The sequence below is a fragment of the Lepisosteus oculatus genome, chromosome 20, assembly GCF_040954835.1.
Source record: "Lepisosteus oculatus isolate fLepOcu1 chromosome 20, fLepOcu1.hap2, whole genome shotgun sequence".
NCBI lineage: Eukaryota > Metazoa > Chordata > Actinopteri > Semionotiformes > Lepisosteidae > Lepisosteus > Lepisosteus oculatus.
In genome coordinates, this window is record NC_090715.1 from 12,260,790 (window position 1) to 12,281,146 (window position 20,357).

The window sequence follows — 20,357 nt, forward strand, 5'->3', positions numbered from 1 at the left end:
GCGTTGGTCAGTGCCACACGAGATTTGAATTCTCTTTCTTCACAGACTTGGAGAATGATGTCACTGCAGTTTCTTAGCCTGAGACCTGTCACACCAACTGACTGTCACATGGCTACAGTATATTACTTGTACTGTAGCACAAAAAGGGAAGCCAGCAGCTATTCAGGCTTCAGTGATTAAAAGTGAAAAAAGAAAGTGGACAGACTCACACCTGTGTAAATAACCTGTTACTTGGACAGGCTAAAAGAAACTGACTCAAGTATTCCAAATGTTGCACTGACAGTCAACCCAGTGGCATTCTTCAGAATCAAATGTGAAACGCAAACCTGATGACACAAGTAGAAACTGCAGAGTGGTGCATTTTAAACCGAGAACAGGAGGCATTTTATCCACATTGTTGCTGGATTATGGAACAAGCTACCCAGCCAGGTAGCTGATATGCTGGAGCCGATAGGCTGGCTTCTTTCAAGAAATGGCTGGATGAGATGCTGGAGTCAATTAACAACTACCAAAGGGGCCAGATGGGCTACATGGCCTCTCATTTATAACCATTATGTTCTTAGCGTCATTCTTCATGCAGTTTGTCTCTATATTTCTAACTTAAAATGTGCTTTTACTTTTCTAAGTATGTACATAGTCTAGACATATTAAAAATAGTCAGAACATACAATTTCTGCCATTCTTTATTTCAGCAATATTTTACAATCTGATCCAATACAGATATTGGACACTAATAGCAATACCAGGGCTTGTACCCTGAACAGTTTATACCTTGGCTATATGCCTTGAAGTATTCAAAGTGGACACTTTTAATCCCTTATATTGGCTAGCAGAGGTTATGCCTTCCTGCGTTATAAAACTACACCGTTCTGATATAATGCTACCCTTTCTATTACATCAGACACACGAGTCTCTTGTCACCTGGTTAAAACATACCCAGAACTGTATCTTGGACCTTGCTTAATGTTTCTCCATGTAAATCCAAATCACTGCTTGGAAAATCACATTTTTACATAGGGACAATATTATAAAGTACATTATTATTTTACTATGCCCTAGTTTGAGGTGCTTCAGCAAAGTAAAAAACATCTTTAATGAAAGTATAGAAGTCTTGGGGGGTGCAATGCAGACGGTGATTCAAACGAAGGGAAGGCAGCAGTGTGGGAAAACCACTGTCGGAGGGGCCCATGGTCTCTGGGCTGCTTTGAGCCGAGGGCTTGAGCTGCAGGGTTCAGTTAATGGTGAGGACATCACTCTGTATCTCATGGCTCAGCTGGGTCTGCAGATCGCTCAGCTTTTTCTTGAGGACAGCCAAGGCGGACATGACTATAGTCTCTGGTCGCAGAGAACCACATGACTCCACATTGTAGTAGAACCTTGGGGAAACAGAAAAAAGTCAACACTTGGCACCCACGTCAACACCATTAATAGGCCAGGGTGCCTCATATACTGGACACTCACTGGCCACAACATTAGGAATCCTCCGTCAAATCAATGGGCAACAGTGGACGGCACTGCGAGGTCACCTCCAGGACCAGGAAGCACACATTAATCATTTTACCAGAACACAAAAATCACCAGATCTCAATCCTACTTAAACCGGGGGAATGTGCAGTTCACTCCCACACTTCTCCATTCATCACAATCTCAAACAAAGCCATAGTTACAAAACTCATGAATATTACTGTTACCTATACATTTATGCATACTGCCCATACTTCTATTTTATATTGCTACTTTCAACTGTAGCTGGCACACATGCTATTGTTCTATGTTTCTGCCTCTAACAAATTTGATGTCATTTGTTATGCGAGTACACAGGCAAGTAAGCTTTTCATTGTACTCAGGTACATATGACAGTCAACTTGTAACTTGATACAATGATTGACAGAACTTTTGAGCAGAGAATTAAGAGCGTAAGTGGTAGGCTCTTACAGCGACTGTACTGGACAACATAATCAAGAGCGTTAATGCACCTCCACCGCTGAAGAAGACACCTCCAGTAGCTGGTTTCTCCCAGTGTGACACTCACCTCTCCGGTTTTCCATTGGGATCATAGGGTGCCTGTACCTCTTCCTCATCAATCTCCGAGTATTCACTCTTCGGCCTGAAGAAGAACCCAACAACAAAAGGTATAAGAAAAGGGGAAACCTAAGAATCTGACATCTCAATAATCCACACAAAGAAACCAGCCACACAATGTCTTAGTTTGTCTTCAGCTTGTGCAAAGCATACCATTCCTCTGGGCGGGGGTAGACGGTGTGCCTCAGTGCATTGTCCGGATCGTACTCAAAGGACACCCCCGCAGTGGGGTTCCACTTGGCGTGCTCCTTGCCAAAGCCCTTCTTGGCATAGGCTCTGAGTCGGAGCTCCTGGCCCTTGCGCAGTTTCACCAGCAGGATATCTCAACACAGACAGGAGGGGTGGGGGTTAGTCCGGGCACTGCGATGTAGCAGTGAAACGTGATATGAAATGTGATACTGTCAAAATAAAAACATGACAAAGAGTCTGCCAGAAAGCTTTGCAAATAACACCGTTAGTTGGACACAGACGTGTAAGAGGATTAAACAACTAGAACACCTGGGGAATCTTTGAAGGAAGATATTGTCAATGCTTCCATGAGTTTTTTTTAATTTGAAAAATTTGAAAAAAAACTGAGCTAGGTAAAGACTAAACCACTGCTTCACATGAGCAACAATATGAGTGATGGACAGAAAAGGACAGAAGAAATGACAAAACATGGCCAATCATGGTGACGTTTTGGCCATTCCGCCAACTGACAAGTGTATCAACTCTTACCATCTTGTTCAACATAATCGTTAGGATCATTGTCCCGGCTCCGTGAGGTTACCTAAAGAGACAAGAATGCTGTTACTTTTAAATCAGAAAACCGGTATCTCATAAATATTATTTCACAAAACCAATTTCCATGAATAGTTCTTTTACGAACAACTACTGCAGGACACTCAGTGAATTGATGTGATGAAGGAGTACTGGGCAAATTAATTCATTTGTAATATTGCATATCAACACTAGCTAGTTATGAGTTTAAAGTCCAAGGAATTGCAACAATTACATGCAAGGGATGTGTTCCTGAGGCTGCCAGCACTTGCAGCTAGTAACAAATTGCTCTTCTCTCATCTATAACATTTAAGGAGTGCCTGAATCTCCAGGGCAAATGACAAACTCAACGATACCATGTATACCTATGATGGACAGACGCTGCTGCCCACTTGATTTTGTCCACATGAAGAACCGTAAATTTAAGCACCTTAGTTCTCTTATGTAGCCCCAAATAGCTCACTATTATGAACTTAAAGCCTCTTGCTATTTCCAAACTCACATCTCAGCCAAAGCGATGAAGGTCCACTGCAATCGGTCGGACGTATGAGGGGTAAAGACAGAGGCAGTGTGGGGCTCTGGGCGACTCACCGGAATGACCCTGGGGTTGTTGGAGAGGAGATCCCGGGACGTGACGTGGCGCGTCTGGTCCTCCGTGCACCGCACGTCCAGAGTCAGCTCCACGGAGCACTCCGGGCAGAACTCGTCGCACGTGCAGTCCTGAGGGGAGGAAGGGTCATTCTCTGACCGGCACGCCCCCGCAAGACGACACCAGGACCGTGACAGCCTGTGCTCCTGCCCCCCCTCCCAATCCCATTCTTTTTACATCCACCTTTTGCGCTTTTAAGTGTCCAATAAGGCAATGACAGATTATAAATTATACAAAGAAAGACATTCTCATAAAAAAGAGTACAAGTAATAGGTTTATTCCATGCTGAAAAAAAGAAGAAAGAAAACACAACGTTTCAGCCATGGAGCCTCCACAGCCGAAACGTTGCATTTTCTTTCTTCTTTTTCCAGCATGGAATAAGCCTATTACTTGTTCCCTTGCAGCCTACGCATGCTGACGCAGCTACGCACATGAAATAAAAAAAGAGTACTGCCATTCAAGTGACCTAAAGTAATAGCAATGGGGCTATTTGGGTTTGTCACTGGGTTAAGGCTCTTCTGCATCTTCAAGTAGACATTCTCTATAATGCAGCCTCCAGGATTTCTCAAGGCACTGAAATTCCTATCGTAACAAAATTCCAACAGCACATTTTTTCTTGTCTTCTTTGGATCACGAATTTCCTTTTCTCCAGAAAACACTTCCTTGCAGTTTTTATATAGATGCTTATGAGTTAAAAATAATGACTTAGCTACATGGATGAAGCTGCAAAACATGAGACCCTACCCTTGAATACTGCATCTTATCCACAATGTCATCACTGGTGAGGGGAATCAGACCTGAAAAGAACAGCAAAAAATAAATAGCTTGTGCTTTGGTGCATAACGCTTTTTTAAGTCATTTTGTAACAGCCAACTAGCCATTAACCCAATCGAAACACCTATACTAAAGAGCTGATGAACCTAGGTGTTTACTCACTAAAAAACTGTGGTAGATCCAGGAAAAAAAAATGCCATCAGCACCACAGGAAAACAAAGAAACTTCCCTGTGCTTGTACACATCCACTTTTATTAGTGTTTGCTTTAGCATGAAAGTGTCATTTATAATGTCTCCAGCCACAAGGCCATAAGCATGTACAGTACTATCTATTCAACTACAAAACAAGAAACATGCAAAAACATTCCACAGATCTAATTTGCATGTTCTTTTCACAAGCTGCACTTTCTTCCTGACGGCTCATGCTTTGTAAACTTGAGGATATTTTTTCCCATATGAAAACATACAGGAGATACTGGTATTAAGAATTTTACTCTACCTAAATTGATTACCAAAACATGGTGAGTGTGGATATGCAGCTGTGAGGGAATATTTGTTCTCCAAAACCAATTAAGCTAAGTGAACAGGAAATAAACACAAGCTGGTGACAGCCATTGAACTCACCCACTCTGTGGGCAATGAACTCATCGTGGAGGACAGAGGAGTTGGCATCAATCTGGACCCAGTCAATAGCTGTAGAAGAAAATTAAAAACCAAGCAGAAGTCAATAAATCAAACTCACATACACAAATGATTTTCTTGTTACCGTGTGTTGCTGGATAAGAAAATACAGGCACGCGTCTTTAAATCATCACACACAAAGTATTCTTTACCTATTGTCGGGACTTCAGCCATGAACACCCGCCGAATGGAGTTTGCCACTCTGAAATATTCAGAAAATAAAAAGTAGTATTACACAGTAAATAAGGCAAGATACAAGAAACAATCACAGGGCTTAGGATGTCCTCTGAATTATCCACCGTTGCTGGCCAGATTAAAGCTGCTAGATTTGCTACTTAACATATACAGGCTGAGAAAGCTGATAATACTAAGCCTAATGATGATGATAAAAAAAAATTACATACACCCATATAGCACTTTTCTGGACACTCCACTCATTACACTTTACAGGTAATGACCAAGGAGAGTCAGCTCTGAAACTAAAGTTACGTGCATTTATATACTGTGAGCTGTGAAATACAAAGGAGTCAGTGAACCATAATCAATGCATCTAAAGGTGAAGTAGGAGATGAAAGACAAGCAAAAACATACAATAGTGAGCGAAAAAGATGGACATAGAGATGCATTCAAAAATAAAATGGCTAAACTTTATCTGGAAATTCAGTCTTAAACAGTAAAGAAATGGGCTACAGTACAGGCTGAACCAAAAAATAGCAGTAAAGCAATGGGTTGCTTTAAAGAAGGATGAATATCTCCCTCTTTCTAAAGCTGGGGAAACAAACAACCACACCATCTCTTACGTACCACCTTCTAGGGTGAAATAATGTTCAAAGTAGCAGATCACTTAAATAGGGACACTTGAATAAACCATATTCGTTACACTTTATAAATTAGCTAACAACGTTGTTAAAGACCGAGAGCTCGACAATGCAAGTTGACACATAAGATAAGACCGTCTAGTCTGATGATCTGTTTTCATTTTACGGTTTCTATGGCTGAATATCTAATTAAAGCTACGTTTTTTTTTCTCATGTGAATTCTTGGAGGATAAGACAGAATCCTAAACGAACGTACAAATAGAACAACTGATCAGTCTTCATCTCAACCAAAAGATGAAATAGTTGCTAAACAGCATACCATATACACTGCTACCAAACTACTAAAAATAAAAAGAATAAAGAACCAAAACTACAAAATAAAGATTTAGCTACAGTTGTTTTAATTTAAATTACTATTGTGCTATTGTAACAAAACCCATGTGAGTGTTTATTGGATACTCACGCCAAATCGGTGTTCTCTATAACAAATTTCACATTCTCGTCCGTAAGTTCTGTAATTTTTACTGTCGGTTGATTGGCATACGGCATGGCAGCGTCCCGCTAAAGTGTAAACTGTCTTAAAGACAATTAAAACTAGTCACAACTCACGAACTCTCTGTAACGAAACTATTCCCATCTACTCGCCGCCTGAATTAAGGCGGGACTTCCGGTCGGTCGGGATGTTTGACACGGAAGAGTTTCGAATAGCCAATCGCAGGCCGCTCAGAGTATCACTATATAAACAGATGACGACTAATAATCGCTCCTTATGGTAAATAGCATATTAAGGCGCCCCCCTATGATTCCATGAGAAAATGTTGTGTTGTCCAGCTTTCTTAAAGGGAGAACACCACTTTGACCACGTCTTCTTTTAGAGCATATTTTGTATGCAAGTTGGACCTCCTCCTTTTTAAAAGGGACAAGGGACACCACGCTGTGTCCTGGATTCATTTTAAGGAGATAATGTAGCCTTTTTGTATACTGTATATGTAATTAATATATAAGAGCACAACACAAATTTTCATTGCTAGGATTCTAGGTGTATCATTCTGCAGCCGTGCAGTCATTGATGCTGTACAAAAAGGCATAATTTCAATTCTTTGTGTCACATTGCCCACCTGGAAGCAAGACATTTGCGTCAGACTTAGCCCTCACATCAGAATTTAGTACTTTCATCAAACTGTCAAAATATACAGACATTTAAAATTCTTGGTGATGAGGTAATCCAGCACATGGGTACATTATTGCAATAATTTAAAAGCTGCTTCAAATCTACTGCTTTGACACAAGGGGCAGCCTACATGTGTAACTGTGCTGTAATAGATATTGAACACAACACATGAACAGCAGCAAAAAGCTCAACGCTCATGCAAAGATCATTTCTGTACTCAGATTAATGTTTTGACCTGTCACAGTCGAGCTACTTAACAAAAGAGTCAACAGCCCTCAAACACCATTCATAACATTTATTTAAGAATCTCAATGATCTCAACAAAAAAAGGGACATTCACTCTTATACCGTTCTTCTTTTTCACAGCTGGGAGGGGGTTCTAAAGAAGAAGCGCAGAAAATAAGCCACTTGCGTCCATCGGGTTTCAGATCAAAGTGACTATGAACCAGTATATGGCACATAAATTAAGAGCATAAGAGCATTTTGTCTTTGCTCATGGGCTTGAGTGTAACACCAGAACGATGTATAGTTTGAAACAAAATGCAGGCTTCAGAATTCAGATTCATCCCTCCAAGGCAGGATTTTAGCACTGACTGGAAGCTCACAAGAAAAAAAAAAAGAGAAGTATGAAAACATCCATATTGTTATTGTCAAATTCAGGAAGAAGGAAGGGAACAACAGGGCTGCTTTGGGTTGTGCTCACAATGAAAAAGGGCCCCTTTTCAAATGAGAAACTAAAAACAAAACGATATGAATCTCTTTTGTTTATTTCTACATTTCAGTTTTGTGGAAGGAGCTCTGACTGAAAACATTCAAACGTCAGATGACAAAGAAACCTTTATGTTTCAGTCCATCTCGAAGTGGACTGACTGTTGAGGGTGGTGAGGCAGCGTATATGGTAATACTGCGGATTTTAAGACCTTGTCAGAGGTGCACTAGGAGAGAGAAGGGAGTGGGCTTGTGTGGTGAGGAGGGGGCCTGTGATGATCAGCAGGAGCGCAGGAGTGTGTTGTGCTGGTTCCTGGACAGGGGAGAGGACAGTCGTCTGTCAGTGTGTGCACGGGCTGAGCTGGGGAGAGGGATGAGCCGTTCTGATGGGCAGGACCAAATCACCGCCGCTGGTTCATCCCCGAAAGGTTCTTCAGCTGCAAAACAACAGAAATGGAAAAGGATAAAGTGTCCCAGGTCCAGTCTGGTTCTCTTTGTCCTCTTCAAACTCAGTCTGTGCAATGAAATACAAATCTTCTTTCAACTAAAAAATAGCAGCCAAAATGAACATGGATCTGGAATGAAGAGTGAAAAACACATGCTAAGCTGCATTAATTTAGCTTGCATTTGTTTCACTTCATGTAAAATTCTCTGTTCTGACCACTTAACTGAGATTTGGAAATTTCCAAATTAATTAATTAAGGCTAAATTAAATCAAAGAAAGAAAACAAAAGCAAAAAAACTAAAATGGTGATTGGTCTAAATTAAATCAATTAAAGACTGCAAATATCAAACCCTGTAAGTGCTTTTTGTTTTATACATATTTCCTTCCTTCTCCCAAAGCAAACTGGTTAAATGGTGTGATCCTTACACACACTGCTTGGAGTGAGAGTCCAAAAAATAGCCATCTGATACTAGGAAAATTGCTGAGATGAACCAGTGAGCAAGAGAAACAACTTACAGTGATGGCAGCTCCCATAATCCCCTGTACCACAGCTTCCCCAGTGGATTTAACCTGTAAAGACATAGGCCGACCATCAGCAAAGTACACAAAGCAAACCTGTGTAGTGATATCTACTGTACCATATGTACAGCCACGTAGCCATGCTGCAAACTGAACAGTGAATAAAGACCAAACTAAGAGGACAAATAATTCCAATGTTTTCATAGCAACACATTAGTTACAAAAAGATTTGTCAGAGGGCATTCTGGAGAGGTCAGTCTTTCAAACTTGGAGCATGTGTTACCTAAAACACTGTTAAATGAACAAATGAGAAATTCACAAAACAGTACCACTGAGATCCAGACTCCAGCAGGGTTCCTGCTCTCAGCACCTCTAATGCTACAGAACTGCAAGGTAAAATAGCCAAGCTCATTGCCCAGATCCTGCAGTCTGAAGCTTGGTCATTACTGGGAAAATTTGATTGCCATGAGAGTGTTGTGCATGATTCCAGAGTATCACAAGTTCTGGAGGTTCTGCTTTTCATCTGACCTGTGCTCTCAGCTTAGAACACGAGAAAGGTTACAAACAAGACTAGGACATTTGGTTCATGCTGCCCATTTGGTGGTCAGCAGTTAATTGATCCAAAGATCTCATCCTAGCGTTTCTTTAAAGAAACCTGGGTATCAGTTGCACCAGTGTGGATGGGTGTCTCGTTCCAGGCTTCCACATCACTCTGGGTAAAGAACTGCCTGCTGGTCTCAATTTTAAATGCACTTCCACCTAGTTTCCACCTGCGTGTCCTCTGGTTCGTGTTTCACTGTTCATTCAGCTTCTAAGCACAAGAACAAACCTATTCAATCATCCGCAGGGATGTTTCCCAGTTCTTTAACACCTGAGGAGTTAAAGACCAACTAAAAAAGCTAGTTGCTTATGGGTCTCTGCATCAGGTGAAGAATTCTTCAGAGCTGGGGAACAATACCAGGGAGGCGGTCAGAGCACATGTGGTCAAAAAGATGTGTGTTTTCCCTCAGGGATCAGCACCTGCTGGGCAGTGTTGGCCATGTTCATCACGTCTTTAATGCGGTTGTCCAAGAAGGTCCAGGTGTCCTGGAAGTCGGGAGAGGAATCCTGAACCATCACCAGCTCTGTGGTGTTATAGATGCCGGTCAGGGCTGCACGTCGTGTGTACCAGTTCAGCTGTGGGCACACAATCACACCACTTACCAGACTGGCACAGAAGAACACTACAAAAAGTTACAGATTCATCTAGGTTGTCTGGTTCACCCTTCTCATTTAGTTGTCAAAAGCAGTGTGTAGTGGGGATGCTAAAATTATAGCATTATTAATCACCTAATCGTGCTACAGCAGTGAGAGATCATGGCCATGTTTGGAAACATGCTGCAGAATGACGTGACCGCACTCACATCAGTAGAGCGGTCCCCGGCGTAGTACCAGATGTCATCCACCAGGGTGGACAGGTGCTTCAGGCTCTCAGGGATGTTCTGGGGCAGCAGCAGGATGCTCATGGCCTGGCGACGGGGAGGGAAAAAGAATACCATTTTTCAGGAGAACAGCTACACCTCCCGTTCCAAAAAAACTCCCCCCTCGTCCTAGGACTGCCGTCAGCCATGAAATCAGAAGCTCCTTTCCCCAGTACACAACACAGTACCTGCGGCCAGGTTTCGATGTATGGGATGAGCATGCGTAGTCTCATTTCCACTGCTTCTCTCAGAAACTCAGCAGGCTTCTTTGACCTGACACAAAAACACACCCACACTTTTACCCACACAAAGACCACAAAGAAGCTGCACACTGGGTCAGTTGCAACATGTTGTTGAAGAACAGCTGATTGGGGACAAACATGTGTTCAATATTTGCATTCAGGAGGAGAGTCCCTTTGTCCTTTCACTCTGTGTGTTATTCTTGAATTTTATGACTGTGTGTTTAAGAGATAACAGACAAGACTATCCCTAGCATTAAATGATTGTCTCAAACAGAGAAGATCCACAGTTGTCAGAACAATAAATGGGTATACAAGGCCCTGCCACTTTGAAACAAGCAGTTTTCACATGGGTAATAGGTATGAAACTCCAAGCACCAAAAAGTGAGCAATGTCAAAAAGCCGCAGCATCTGAGAAAAAAAAAGACCATTTCCTCATTTCTGGAAATAGGTTATTACTCCCTTCCAGAACAACTAGGCACACTGCAAGAGTGCAGCAGCCACTGTCCCGATCACACAGCACACCACAAACACCCGCAGGCTTGGACTGGGTGGGGGGGGTGACTCACTCGGCCTGGCCCAGCTGGACCTGCTTGTGCTGCTCCGCCAGACTGTCGGCCAGGCGGGTGTTACACTGAGTGATGAAGTGCAGGACTAGGTCTCCGGCGCCGTTGGTGAACATCCCTGCAGCTGCTGCGGACAGACCCAGAGCCTGACAGACCAAGAGACAGAACGCAATGGTCAGTGATGAGTCTATCATCCTCATCCTCTGACTACAGCAAGCTGCTCTCTGTAACTGAAGAAATGGGACAACAGTTTCTTTCATTTATGTCTTATTCCCTAAACCTTCTTTTAATACTATTATTAATATTTCATTATTAAGTGTTAAAGAAAACTCCAAACCTACAATAACATCTGTCATACTATAACCAATAAAGATAGATGCATGCAATGTTTTCTTCCAAGAAATGCATTATAAAATGCGTGATTAAAATAATGTTTCACGGAATGCCTCCATGTGAGTGGTTTGCATTAGCACCTCGAGTGTTTGCTCAAGCTCTGTGGAAGCCCTCTCACGGGCCGGCGCATGTGCACACATGCTCAAGGGCACACATACATGCGCGCTCCGGGATCACCTGTGCTCCCGCCGCGATCGCGTCCACTGACCAACCGTGCTGCGGCACAAAGTCGAGTGCGGCCGCGAGGATGCGGCTCTGCAGCTGCTCCTCCGTCTCGTAATCCTCCCCCTGCTCGCCGCTCTGGTCTGCATAGCTGCACAGACACACACGAAGGCAGTGGGAGTGAGGGTCTGCCGCTGCACAGAACCACCACCTGCTACACTAACGGCACCTGAGCAGTCCCCAGCCCATAAATATAAAGGAAAATGTAGGGGCTCAAAAAGAAATGGCTGAAGATATCCCATTTGCAATGGCAAAGTGGGAACCTATCCACTAACAATCAACATATGTTAACACGTGAGCCAGCTACACGCTATCCATATGGAATATTCCTTTCACAACAACATCCAAATCCAGTACAGATAAGAGAGCCCAGACACAGCCAGTCCAGGCTGGGAGCAGACCTGGTGTTAGTCTGTGAGGACTCGGAGCCAGGTGACGCCTGGTAGTGCTGGTGATAAGAGGAGGAAGAGGCTGTCTGCTCCTGCTTGGAGTCCTCCTGCAATCTCAGCAGCGCAGCTCTGTGGAAACGCCTCTTCACATGGGGACACTGGCTTCTGTGTGCTAGGTAGGCAAGGAGAGAAGAATTGCACAGGATTTTTAAATGCTGGTGCCTTTGTGAAGCCTCTAGGAGAGCAAGCTGAAGGTAAGGGGGTTTAAACTTGGCTTCTCTTAAAACGAGCATTTTCTCCGAGCATCCTGGAGCGGAGGTGTTTTCGGTTGTTTGCGTCAGGCGACCGGAGATGGTATTGTTCTAACTGCAAACATTTCCAGCTCTACGTTTCATGACATCACTGTCTTTACAGGTCATTGACTGACGTACTTTATACATTTCCTTGACTGCCCCCACGCTAAGCTTGTAAACAAAGTGTTGTCACAAAGGCGCAACTCGCATTTAGCGATAGGTAGGCATAGAAACTACGGGAACGTAAAAAGAACTAAAACAATATACATTTGGCGTTCGCCGTAAGAAGAAATCAAAACAATATACGCGGGGTTCGTCTGTTTAACTTTCCAGTTGTTTTAGTTACACAACAAGTATGTAACTACGAGTCGTCACGGAACAAATGTATAACGCACTGCTACATTAATATATCTTACACTGATCAGGATTTATCAATTGATCAGTTTACACGTATATGTGTTATATGCGCGCATTAAAACAAAAACAATTGTTTCATTAAAACTCTGAATCCATAGGAACAACAATGCAGACTGTCCTTCACGATCACCTTGCTAGTCTCAGATTCAGACCCAGGTTCCAGAGGGGTCACCAGACTACCAGCAGGAACATGTTGCCCGTCCCGCACCCCAGATCGGAGGCTATAACCCCAGTCCCAGCCCGCCGGATTCTCCCTCTCTCACCAGTTCGCAAGGCCCACAAAACCCTCCCGGCTCTCCAACCTCTGAGCAGCGCCGCCATATCCCACCACAACTGCCGCACGTCATTCGCTTGCGACTCTTTCAGTCTCCGGCCGCCTCTCGGTAAAGACGTCAGCGATCTTCCCGGCTTCGGATCGGCAGAAGAAGAGAGAGCCGAGTAAGCGAAGTGTTGGCTAGGTTTGTTACAAAAACCGGTCTTTATCTTACCGTGTTTCAGTAAGATTAATATAATACTCTGCGCAGGTTCACTCATAAAACATCGTTGGACGAGAGTTGTATGTCAGTTCATAACCAAGGACAACTGAAGATTCAGGTAAGTGGAAAGGTCGTGTGATATATCGAATTCATTAGAATGGTTTGAACTACGATTTGTTTGCTGGGGGCCGCTACATGTCCAGAGACATTTTATGATTAGTGTAGATCATCACGTTTGGTCCGAACACAGTTTCTTCAGCTATGATTCTTTGATGATAAGCATCGTGTTTCTGTGAAATGAGAAAGGGAATTCTGCTCTGATACAGCTCACTCAGGATAAGTGCAGCTAAAATCAACATTGGTTGAAAGGCATGCTACAGATTACAAATAAATCTATTTTGTAGCTCTACCGCACACGATGGGAGTTTTGGGACGTGACACAACCTGAATAAGCACGTGATCTGTGCGTTAAGGGCTTTGTCTTGAGTGTACTTGTACAGCCGGAATCTGCTTTTCTCTCTATTTTTTTACCGAACGTGAAATGTTACTGCTTAACTAGACTCCCTGTAGTTTTAATCGCTCAAATGCCGGCGGGATGGGGTTCGGAAGGGACATTTAATTGGTGCCCCCGCTCAGATTCGGATTTGTAAGGCGATTGGAGTGGGTTGCAGTAAAAGCAACTGCGTCTGGAGAAGCTTGTTTACATGCTGCGATCTCAGTCCCGACGTCGACACTGTCAGCCAGCTTCTTTACAAACGCCTGAGGAAAACAGATAAAAACTGAAACCAATAGGAACGTCTCTCGAATCACCCTGAAGCGCTGACTCACTTCTGCACCTGTCCTCTAATTATCCAGGCTGACGGGGAGGTTTTTCAAAGCATAATACGGTCTCAAAATATTCTTCTCGTGTGGGAAATTAAATTTGAAGGTTAAATGACAACAGACAATGAATTACTGTCTTTTGATAATTTTGGAATTTTATAAGAATTTAGAGAGTTAAGATCTCGGCACTGCAGGAAAAAAATCAATTTTGAATGTTGTCCTGTTAGTTTCACGCTGGATGTCTTAATTTGGGCCCTTTCGGTTTTCACTGGCATCTCTACACCAGTGTGGCCAGTTGACTGGGCCTGTATTCGACATCTGAAATCGACAAGAAGCTTGTGAAACTTAAGCTCAGCTGCACGACGGTCTGATCCAAATACAAACCCAAGTATCGTAAAATCTGATGCAGGCGTGATTGAGATGCACAATGGAAGGTTTTGAAAACACCCTTTTTTAATTATCAGCTATAAATTGACCAGGGTTAACTGGAAAACTGGCTACCAATTACTGAAGGCAATTACAGCTAGCAGTTGTGTAGGGTTTACCATGGCCCTAAGATTCTGGACACAGGCTCATATTAGAGCTCACTGATGTAAATACTTAAATATAATTTTTTTAACAATTCAGTTTATTATTCTAATTTAATTCTGAGCAGAAGACCTCAGGACTTATGAGCTCTAGCACCCTTCATTTTCAGGTCCTGGATAGTCATGCTAGTTGCTCAAGACTAAAGTTTTGAGTTCTGTGAATCTGTCTGTTTAGGGCAGTCCGTTAGGGCTGGGAATTTCCTTCTGTGGACCTAACAGCATTGCTTGTCTTGTGAGTTTGAAACCTTCGTCCGGGGACTGGAGGTCTGAGACTGAGCAGTCTTTTCGGCTGTGCCTGCAGGACAGAGGTATGGCAGAGCTGGGCGTGCAGGCAGGGCAGAGCCTGCTGCTGATGTGGGGTCACCCATCCAGCCCCACGGCAGTGAAGGAGCAGGTGGAGAGCCTGCAGAAAGCAGTGGGATCCCAGGGCAAGGTGGCAATAGAAAACATTGACAGACTACGGCTGTGTGAGTATTACTTCACAAACCCATGTTAACTTTAAAAAGGCTCAGTAGCTCTGGGCACACTATAGGAGCTGTACCACATAGAGGCAGTACAAGCAGTTGATTCATTTCTGCATTTGGAAGCCTTTTGAAGAATCATGGTGTGAAACCTGTTTTTGTTTTTTGAAGAGTGTAGCAGCATTTTGTACCTGTTGCTACTGTTCAGAGAGCCGATGTATTTAGTAATGCCCCCATATGTGGGAATTTTCCACTTGAGGTCCCTTGACATACCCCACTTTCCTGCCTGGGGTATTGTCAGCCTAATTGTTTAAAAATCTGTCTTGGGCATTTCGGAATGCAAAATCCAGGAGTCGCTGTGTTGGTGTCAGGTGCTTTTGAGCTTGGTGTTGTGTCACCTGTTTATGACCTGATTGTCAAGACTTTTCGTTTTTGTATGGCTACATTTCAAAATGAAATTATCCAACATAATTCTAGTTAATTCATAATTCCTAGGGCATTTAATTCTAATACTAATGCCTGAATCACGTATTATAATATGTCCCCATGTCTAAAAAAGATAGCAACTACTCATTTAAATTTTGTATCCATAGTCCTGAAACAAACAGATTTTTTCATTTTTTTGTGATTTTCTGTTCAGTAAAAATATATATGTTTGTTTTGAAAATCAATGAAAGTTGTCCATAATTACTGCATCGTCCATGAAGGTGAGCTTTATACCCACTGGCCACATCATTTAGCCAAATGAATGACGTTCTGACATAGCTGGACTGGAATCATAGAATCTCCTGATCTTCTCCTGTCCCTGCAGCCTCTCACCCGGAGTCCAGCTTCCACTGGGTCCTGTCCGGCCTGCTGCCGGACAGCACTGTCATCCACAGCTCAGAGACCTTGGCGGAGATCGGCCGAGTGCTGAAGCCAGGCGGAAATGTCATCCTGGAGGAGCCTGTCTCGGCCTCAGGTGAGTCTCCAGGCAACCAGGGCCTGTGTGTCCCAGCTTATTTCCCACTGCAGGGCCACTCCAATCACTCACCATAAAGTCAATCCCGGACTGATGTGGATGGAAATGTTCCCTCATCCCTCAAGTCCCCAAGAAAATTTTCCATGTTTTGTGAATTGTGACAGTATTTTAAGAAAAGTTACTGATTTATATATTGTAAGCAAAAATAAGTCAGGTATTACAAATAACAAATAGCTTCTATGTTTTACTCCCTTTGACATAAAGTACCTTTGCTCTCCTTTTGAGGTTAATTGTTATGTTTTTTTTCCCAGAAAGAGGAAAAAAAGTTGTTGTTAAAATAGCTGTTTGGGCTCCAAGCACCCCTGAGCGGGAATGATTTAACAGACTGCAGCTGATACACACAGGAAAGCACTTTGCGTGAAAGGTAGCAGGTGCTGGAGGGCCCAGGACATGGCCAGGGACCTCCTGCTTTGAAGCCTGCTTCCGCTGTCTATGGACAGGAGCTGGCCAGGAGCAGGAGTCTAGATTTTCATCTTGTCTTGATATGGGGACAGAGATGGAAGGAAGGCTATATGAGCCCGTTGCAGCTGACGCTGAGCGACCAGGTGGAGGAGACGAGATTCAAAATGAGTGGCGCAGACAAACCAGGGCCGAGAGTCTGCTGTGTGATGATGTGGGAGTCCGAGTTGGTGGATATGCGGCCCTGTGGTTTCGAACTGAGGGGCTGGGACACTGTGAGGCCAGCATTCATGTTTAATTTGCATTCTGTTCTTCTCTTTAGGTAACAACAACAAAGTGAAAACTCTTAGCAAACTTATTTCAGCCATGAAGATGTCGGGACTGGTGTCCGTGTCTGAGGTACTTTCTGAAACTTATTCTGAGTTCCTGATGATGCAGAATAAGATAGAAGAACCCAAACCTGAACTATATTCAGTATTCTAAGATCATTTCCCCCAAACAGCATTTTTATATAATTCCCATTTATTAACTTCATCATAATAACTTCTTCTTTTATTTCTGCTATCACTGTACTTCTTTAAAGCGAACATTCAAAGTGGACCTGCAGCTATGCTGTTATGGGTAGGGGATTTCCTTTTAAGTTTTACCCATAAAAAATCTTATGGGGATTGAGCCTGTATTGAAATGGGCCCATAGGGATACTCCCCTGGGCATGATATTCCACATCAGTGGGCCCTATTTTGGCTCTGTGACCATTTTTTGTGTCCATGCATCCTCGGGTGACACAGGTGATGTCTGTGCCATTGAGCTGGCTCCGCCTGTGGGAATGTGGACCAGTGGACCCTGTGGATTTGGACCAGACATTTGCCCCACACAGCAGAACTTTAATAATAGCTGTCTGGAAAGGCCGACTAGATTTATAAGTACTCTGCACCCGCCAGAAACAAAGTAAAATGGCTCAGAAAGAGGCCTGTAGATTCTAGAAAGTGATCTTGTCATTGTTTTCAAACTGAAACTGGTCTCTCTTAGATCAAAGAGGTCATAATTGGCTTATCTGGATGATGATCTCTTAGAACAGCAGCCCATTCCTGAAATGCCTTCTGTTCAAAGGTCAGAACCGAGCCCTTGAGTTCTGAAGTCGCCACGACTGTGAAGGAGGCCACTGGGTACCAGGAGAGTGACCTGTCCAGAGTTCGGATGTCTGCCAGCAAACCCAACTTTGAAGTGGGCTCATCCAGCCAGCTGAAGCTGTCATTGGGAAAGAAAGTGGCTCAGAAAGGTGTGTCTGTCGGGCAGCGACAGAAATGGGGGGTCGGCCTGGTTTCTCATTTCCTGTGCTGCTTGATCTCGCTGGGCAAAATCGAGGAAGTTGTGTGGCCGTTTGAAGATGCAGGACAGTGGCTGCGGAGGAGCCAAGTCTTCCTACCAAGTGGTGTTGAGTCCTGTTTGTGATGGGAGAACATTACAAGCCCCCCCCCCCCAGTTATGTCTGAAAGCAAGCAGGTGACCAAACACACGCTCTTTCTCCACAGAGAAGCCCGCCCTGGATGCCAGCACAGCGAAGATGTGGACACTGTCTGCCAATGAAATGAACGATGATGATGTGGTGAGTGCGTGTGCGCAGGGTAGGGGTCCCATGTCTTCTACTCAAGTCCGGCATATTGTGGTAGTAGTATCTTCCAGGGGATAGTGTCATGAATAAGGATATAGTTATCTCAGTGGGACTGAGACAGTTGCCATTAAATCTGAAAGTAGGCAGCAGCACAGATGCTATAAAATGCTTTGCAGTGACTTTTAAAGTACTAATAGGTAAGGTGCAACCTAAAAGGCTCTGGAGCTACACCACACCTATGTCTGCTGTCCAGTGAGAGAAGGTGGTTCTGAGGCAGCTGCTGAAGTTTGCTTTTACCATTTGTTAACCGCCTGCTTGGTACAATATATATTTCTGGAGATATGTTAATCCTGTATAAACATCCAATTAAATCGATAAGCAAAATTCCATGTTCAACATGGAATACTGAAAAGTATAGCTGACACTTTGAAACCAACAGCTGACTGATCATTGTAGTTTATCTGCTCTTGAACGAATGTTTCTGGCCACCTTAGTGATGTCCTGATCCTGTCCCCCCAGGATCTCTTGGACACAGATGCCTACCTTGACGAGGAGGACCTGAAGAAGCCAGACCCGGCCTCTCTGAGGGCCCCCAGCTGTGGAGAGGGGGCAGCCACGAAGAAGAAGGCTTGCAAGAACTGGTGAGAAGAGGGAGTCCGTGCCTGCTGGTTCGAAACACATCAGACCTTATCCAGAGCTCTGGAAAGCAGCCATCTTTGTAAAACTAAGGAATAGTTTCTGCAGACTCAGAGTAGCACTATGACTTTTCATTGAAGTTACAAAAATATATTATATCGTTGAAACTAAATCGAGCTTGTAAGTGTGGGTAGCAGTTAACTGACCACCATCTTGCCTGTTTTCTCTCAGCACATGCGGGCTGGCGGAGGAGCTGGAGCAGGAGACCAGGGAAGCCCAGAAGCAGACCCAATCCAAGTCTGCCTGCGGGAATGTGAGTTCGTCGGCCGTTCTAGTTCACTCCTGTCTAACCCTTCGCCCGTCCAGCTCCTCTGATCTCGCTGCCTCTGGCCGCAGCAGTATCGCCCTGCGGCTTGATCTCTGCAGCTAAGCAGGGCTGGACCTGTGTTTGGTGTTTTTCCCGAAAATCAATGAATAGTTCCAGTATACAGAGGGATTCTTTCCAGACCCAGCCCTCTGTTGTTCTGTCATTGATTATTAGACAGCTCTGATGCTACTGTGTCTCCTTCAGTGCTACCTCGGAGATGCCTTCCGCTGTGCCAGCTGCCCGTACCTCGGGATGCCCGCCTTCAAGCCCGGAGAGAAGATTGTTCTGCAGGAGACGCAGCTCACAGATGCCTAGAGCTCCCCCCATCCCAAGGGCTGACACATTCCACCCTTCCTGCTCTGCATGTCTGCCGAGCCCCTGGGAAAAGACAGGTCGCGTTCCAGGGATTATCACAGCTGCGTTTTAGTCTGGATTTCCCCACTGTAGATGTCAATTACCAGTTTTGTCCATAAGAAAGACGGACAACAATCAGATCTAATCAAACCAGTCCAGTTAGCAGTTTCTTCTGAGCAGAACCATTCACTTCATTGCTCTCACTTGTCATCCCATTATGCAGGAAAGAGGTTTTAAATCGTATGTCATGTCTGAGGGATGTAGAGAAGCAATGGTTATTAATATCTCCAATTTAACTTGAGATAAACAAATATTAAAATGTACATATTTCCAAAAAAAATCAAACAGGTGTCTTTCTCCTCTGTCCTATGAGGTTGTGAATAAAGCAGCTTTCTGTAGCATGTACACTGTAGAAACAAAGGCTAATAAAGGGGGTGTATTGTTTTTCACACTGGTTCTGCATCCATCAGTCTCTTCCATTTACACCAGCGACGGGGTTGGAGGTTAGATCTCTTCATCAGCAGTGTGAAACCTCTGATCACTGGTTTCACTGTCGCTGCAAATCCAGCTCTGTCATTGAGCCCACTTCCATCTCAAACATGGTCTTGTCTTCCAACAGTCTCTAATCACCATGCAATTCATGTGCATTTGCATCTGAAACAATAGACTTAGCTTGTCTTTTCTAGTATTAACCCCTTTATATACAACTTATACTACACAATCTTATTGCGTTATCATACTTAGTTATAAAAGAATTGCGTTATGCCACAATTTAACGTTGAGAAAATGTCTGCTTGTCTGATCCTTTCTCCATTTCTAAATACTCATTCTGAAAATGTTACAAAAGAGTAATGTCTCTTTACAAAGTACAACATTTTATCAGAGGCTGAATATATCATCCAAACATTCTTTTAAGCTGAAAACAAAAAGACATACTTCTGAGAGCTGAAACTCCCGTAAATAAGATGCCCTGAGCAATACTACTGAAATTCATCAGCTGTACAGCTATTCATGGTAACACCAAAGAAAACTGCAGA

The 20,357-nt window shown here is 43.7% G+C and overlaps 3 protein-coding genes across 7 annotated transcripts; 1 reads left to right on the top strand and 2 right to left on the bottom strand.

The window, feature by feature from the left end:
* Positions 1-665: 665 nt before the first annotated feature.
* On the bottom strand, positions 666-6,430 carry polr2c (RNA polymerase II subunit C). Its single transcript, XM_006641178.3, has 9 exons — positions 6,227-6,430; positions 5,098-5,147; positions 4,889-4,957; positions 4,235-4,287; positions 3,433-3,561; positions 2,800-2,851; positions 2,236-2,404; positions 2,033-2,107; positions 666-1,376 (listed from the first exon to the last, which is right to left on the bottom strand). The coding sequence occupies exons 1-9, from the start codon at positions 6,310-6,312 to the stop codon at positions 1,232-1,234; spliced, it is 828 nt and encodes a 275-aa protein (XP_006641241.1). The 5' UTR covers positions 6,313-6,430; the 3' UTR covers positions 666-1,231.
* Positions 6,431-7,214: 784 nt separating this feature from the next.
* Positions 7,215-11,963, bottom strand: coq9 (coenzyme Q9 homolog (S. cerevisiae)). 2 transcript variants are annotated; one of them, XM_069181399.1, is made up of 7 exons: positions 11,888-11,963; positions 10,875-11,017; positions 10,255-10,339; positions 10,010-10,114; positions 9,627-9,782; positions 8,604-8,657; positions 7,215-8,079 (listed from the first exon to the last, which is right to left on the bottom strand). In XM_069181399.1, the coding sequence occupies exons 2-7, from the start codon at positions 10,985-10,987 to the stop codon at positions 8,044-8,046; spliced, it is 549 nt and encodes a 182-aa protein (XP_069037500.1). In that variant the 5' UTR covers positions 10,988-11,017; positions 11,888-11,963; the 3' UTR covers positions 7,215-8,043. The 2 variants fall into 2 exon arrangements, with proteins under 2 accessions (XP_069037500.1, XP_069037501.1); XM_069181400.1 differs by lacking the exon at positions 11,888-11,963 and adding an exon at positions 11,423-11,446.
* Positions 11,893-19,371, top strand: ciapin1 (cytokine induced apoptosis inhibitor 1). 4 transcript variants are annotated; one of them, XM_015368164.2, is made up of 10 exons: positions 12,695-13,023; positions 13,110-13,179; positions 14,772-14,937; positions 15,743-15,892; positions 16,674-16,750; positions 17,462-17,630; positions 17,884-17,957; positions 18,483-18,604; positions 18,831-18,912; positions 19,171-19,371. In XM_015368164.2, the coding sequence occupies exons 1-10, from the start codon at positions 12,776-12,778 to the stop codon at positions 19,279-19,281; spliced, it is 1,269 nt and encodes a 422-aa protein (XP_015223650.2). In that variant the 5' UTR covers positions 12,695-12,775; the 3' UTR covers positions 19,282-19,371. The 4 variants fall into 4 exon arrangements, with proteins under 4 accessions (XP_015223653.1, XP_015223650.2, XP_015223651.1 ...); XM_015368165.2 differs by having other exon boundaries at positions 12,938-13,043; XM_015368167.2 differs by lacking the exons at positions 12,695-13,023; positions 13,110-13,179 and adding an exon at positions 11,893-12,129.
* The last annotated feature ends 986 nt before the right edge of the window (positions 19,372-20,357 follow it).

Excerpts from the sequence above, each read along its gene's own strand:
- polr2c (XM_006641178.3), bottom strand. The coding sequence starts at position 6,312 with ATGCCGTATGCCAATCAACCGACAGTAAAAATTACAGAACTTACGGAC. Across the intron at positions 4,288-4,888 it reads GTTCATTGCCCACAGAGTGG|GTCTGATTCCCCTCACCAGT; the intron begins GTGAGTTCAATG and ends TGTTCTTTTCAG. Across the intron at positions 3,562-4,234 it reads ATAAGATGCAGTATTCAAGG|GACTGCACGTGCGACGAGTT; the intron begins GTAGGGTCTCAT and ends TCCTCCCCTCAG.
- coq9 (XM_069181399.1), bottom strand. The coding sequence starts at position 10,987 with ATGTTCACCAACGGCGCCGGAGACCTAGTCCTGCACTTCATCACTCAG. Across the intron at positions 10,115-10,254 it reads ACATCGAAACCTGGCCGCAG|GCCATGAGCATCCTGCTGCT; the intron begins GTACTGTGTTGT and ends CCCCGTCGCCAG. Across the intron at positions 9,783-10,009 it reads CCGGGGACCGCTCTACTGAT|CTGAACTGGTACACACGACG; the intron begins GTGAGTGCGGTC and ends GTGTGCCCACAG.
- ciapin1 (XM_015368164.2), top strand. The coding sequence starts at position 12,776 with ATGTTGCCCGTCCCGCACCCCAGATCGGAGGCTATAACCCCAGTCCCA. Across the intron at positions 15,893-16,673 it reads GGAGCCTGTCTCGGCCTCAG|GTAACAACAACAAAGTGAAA; the intron begins GTGAGTCTCCAG and ends TCTTCTCTTTAG. Across the intron at positions 17,631-17,883 it reads AAAGAAAGTGGCTCAGAAAG|AGAAGCCCGCCCTGGATGCC; the intron begins GTGTGTCTGTCG and ends CTTTCTCCACAG.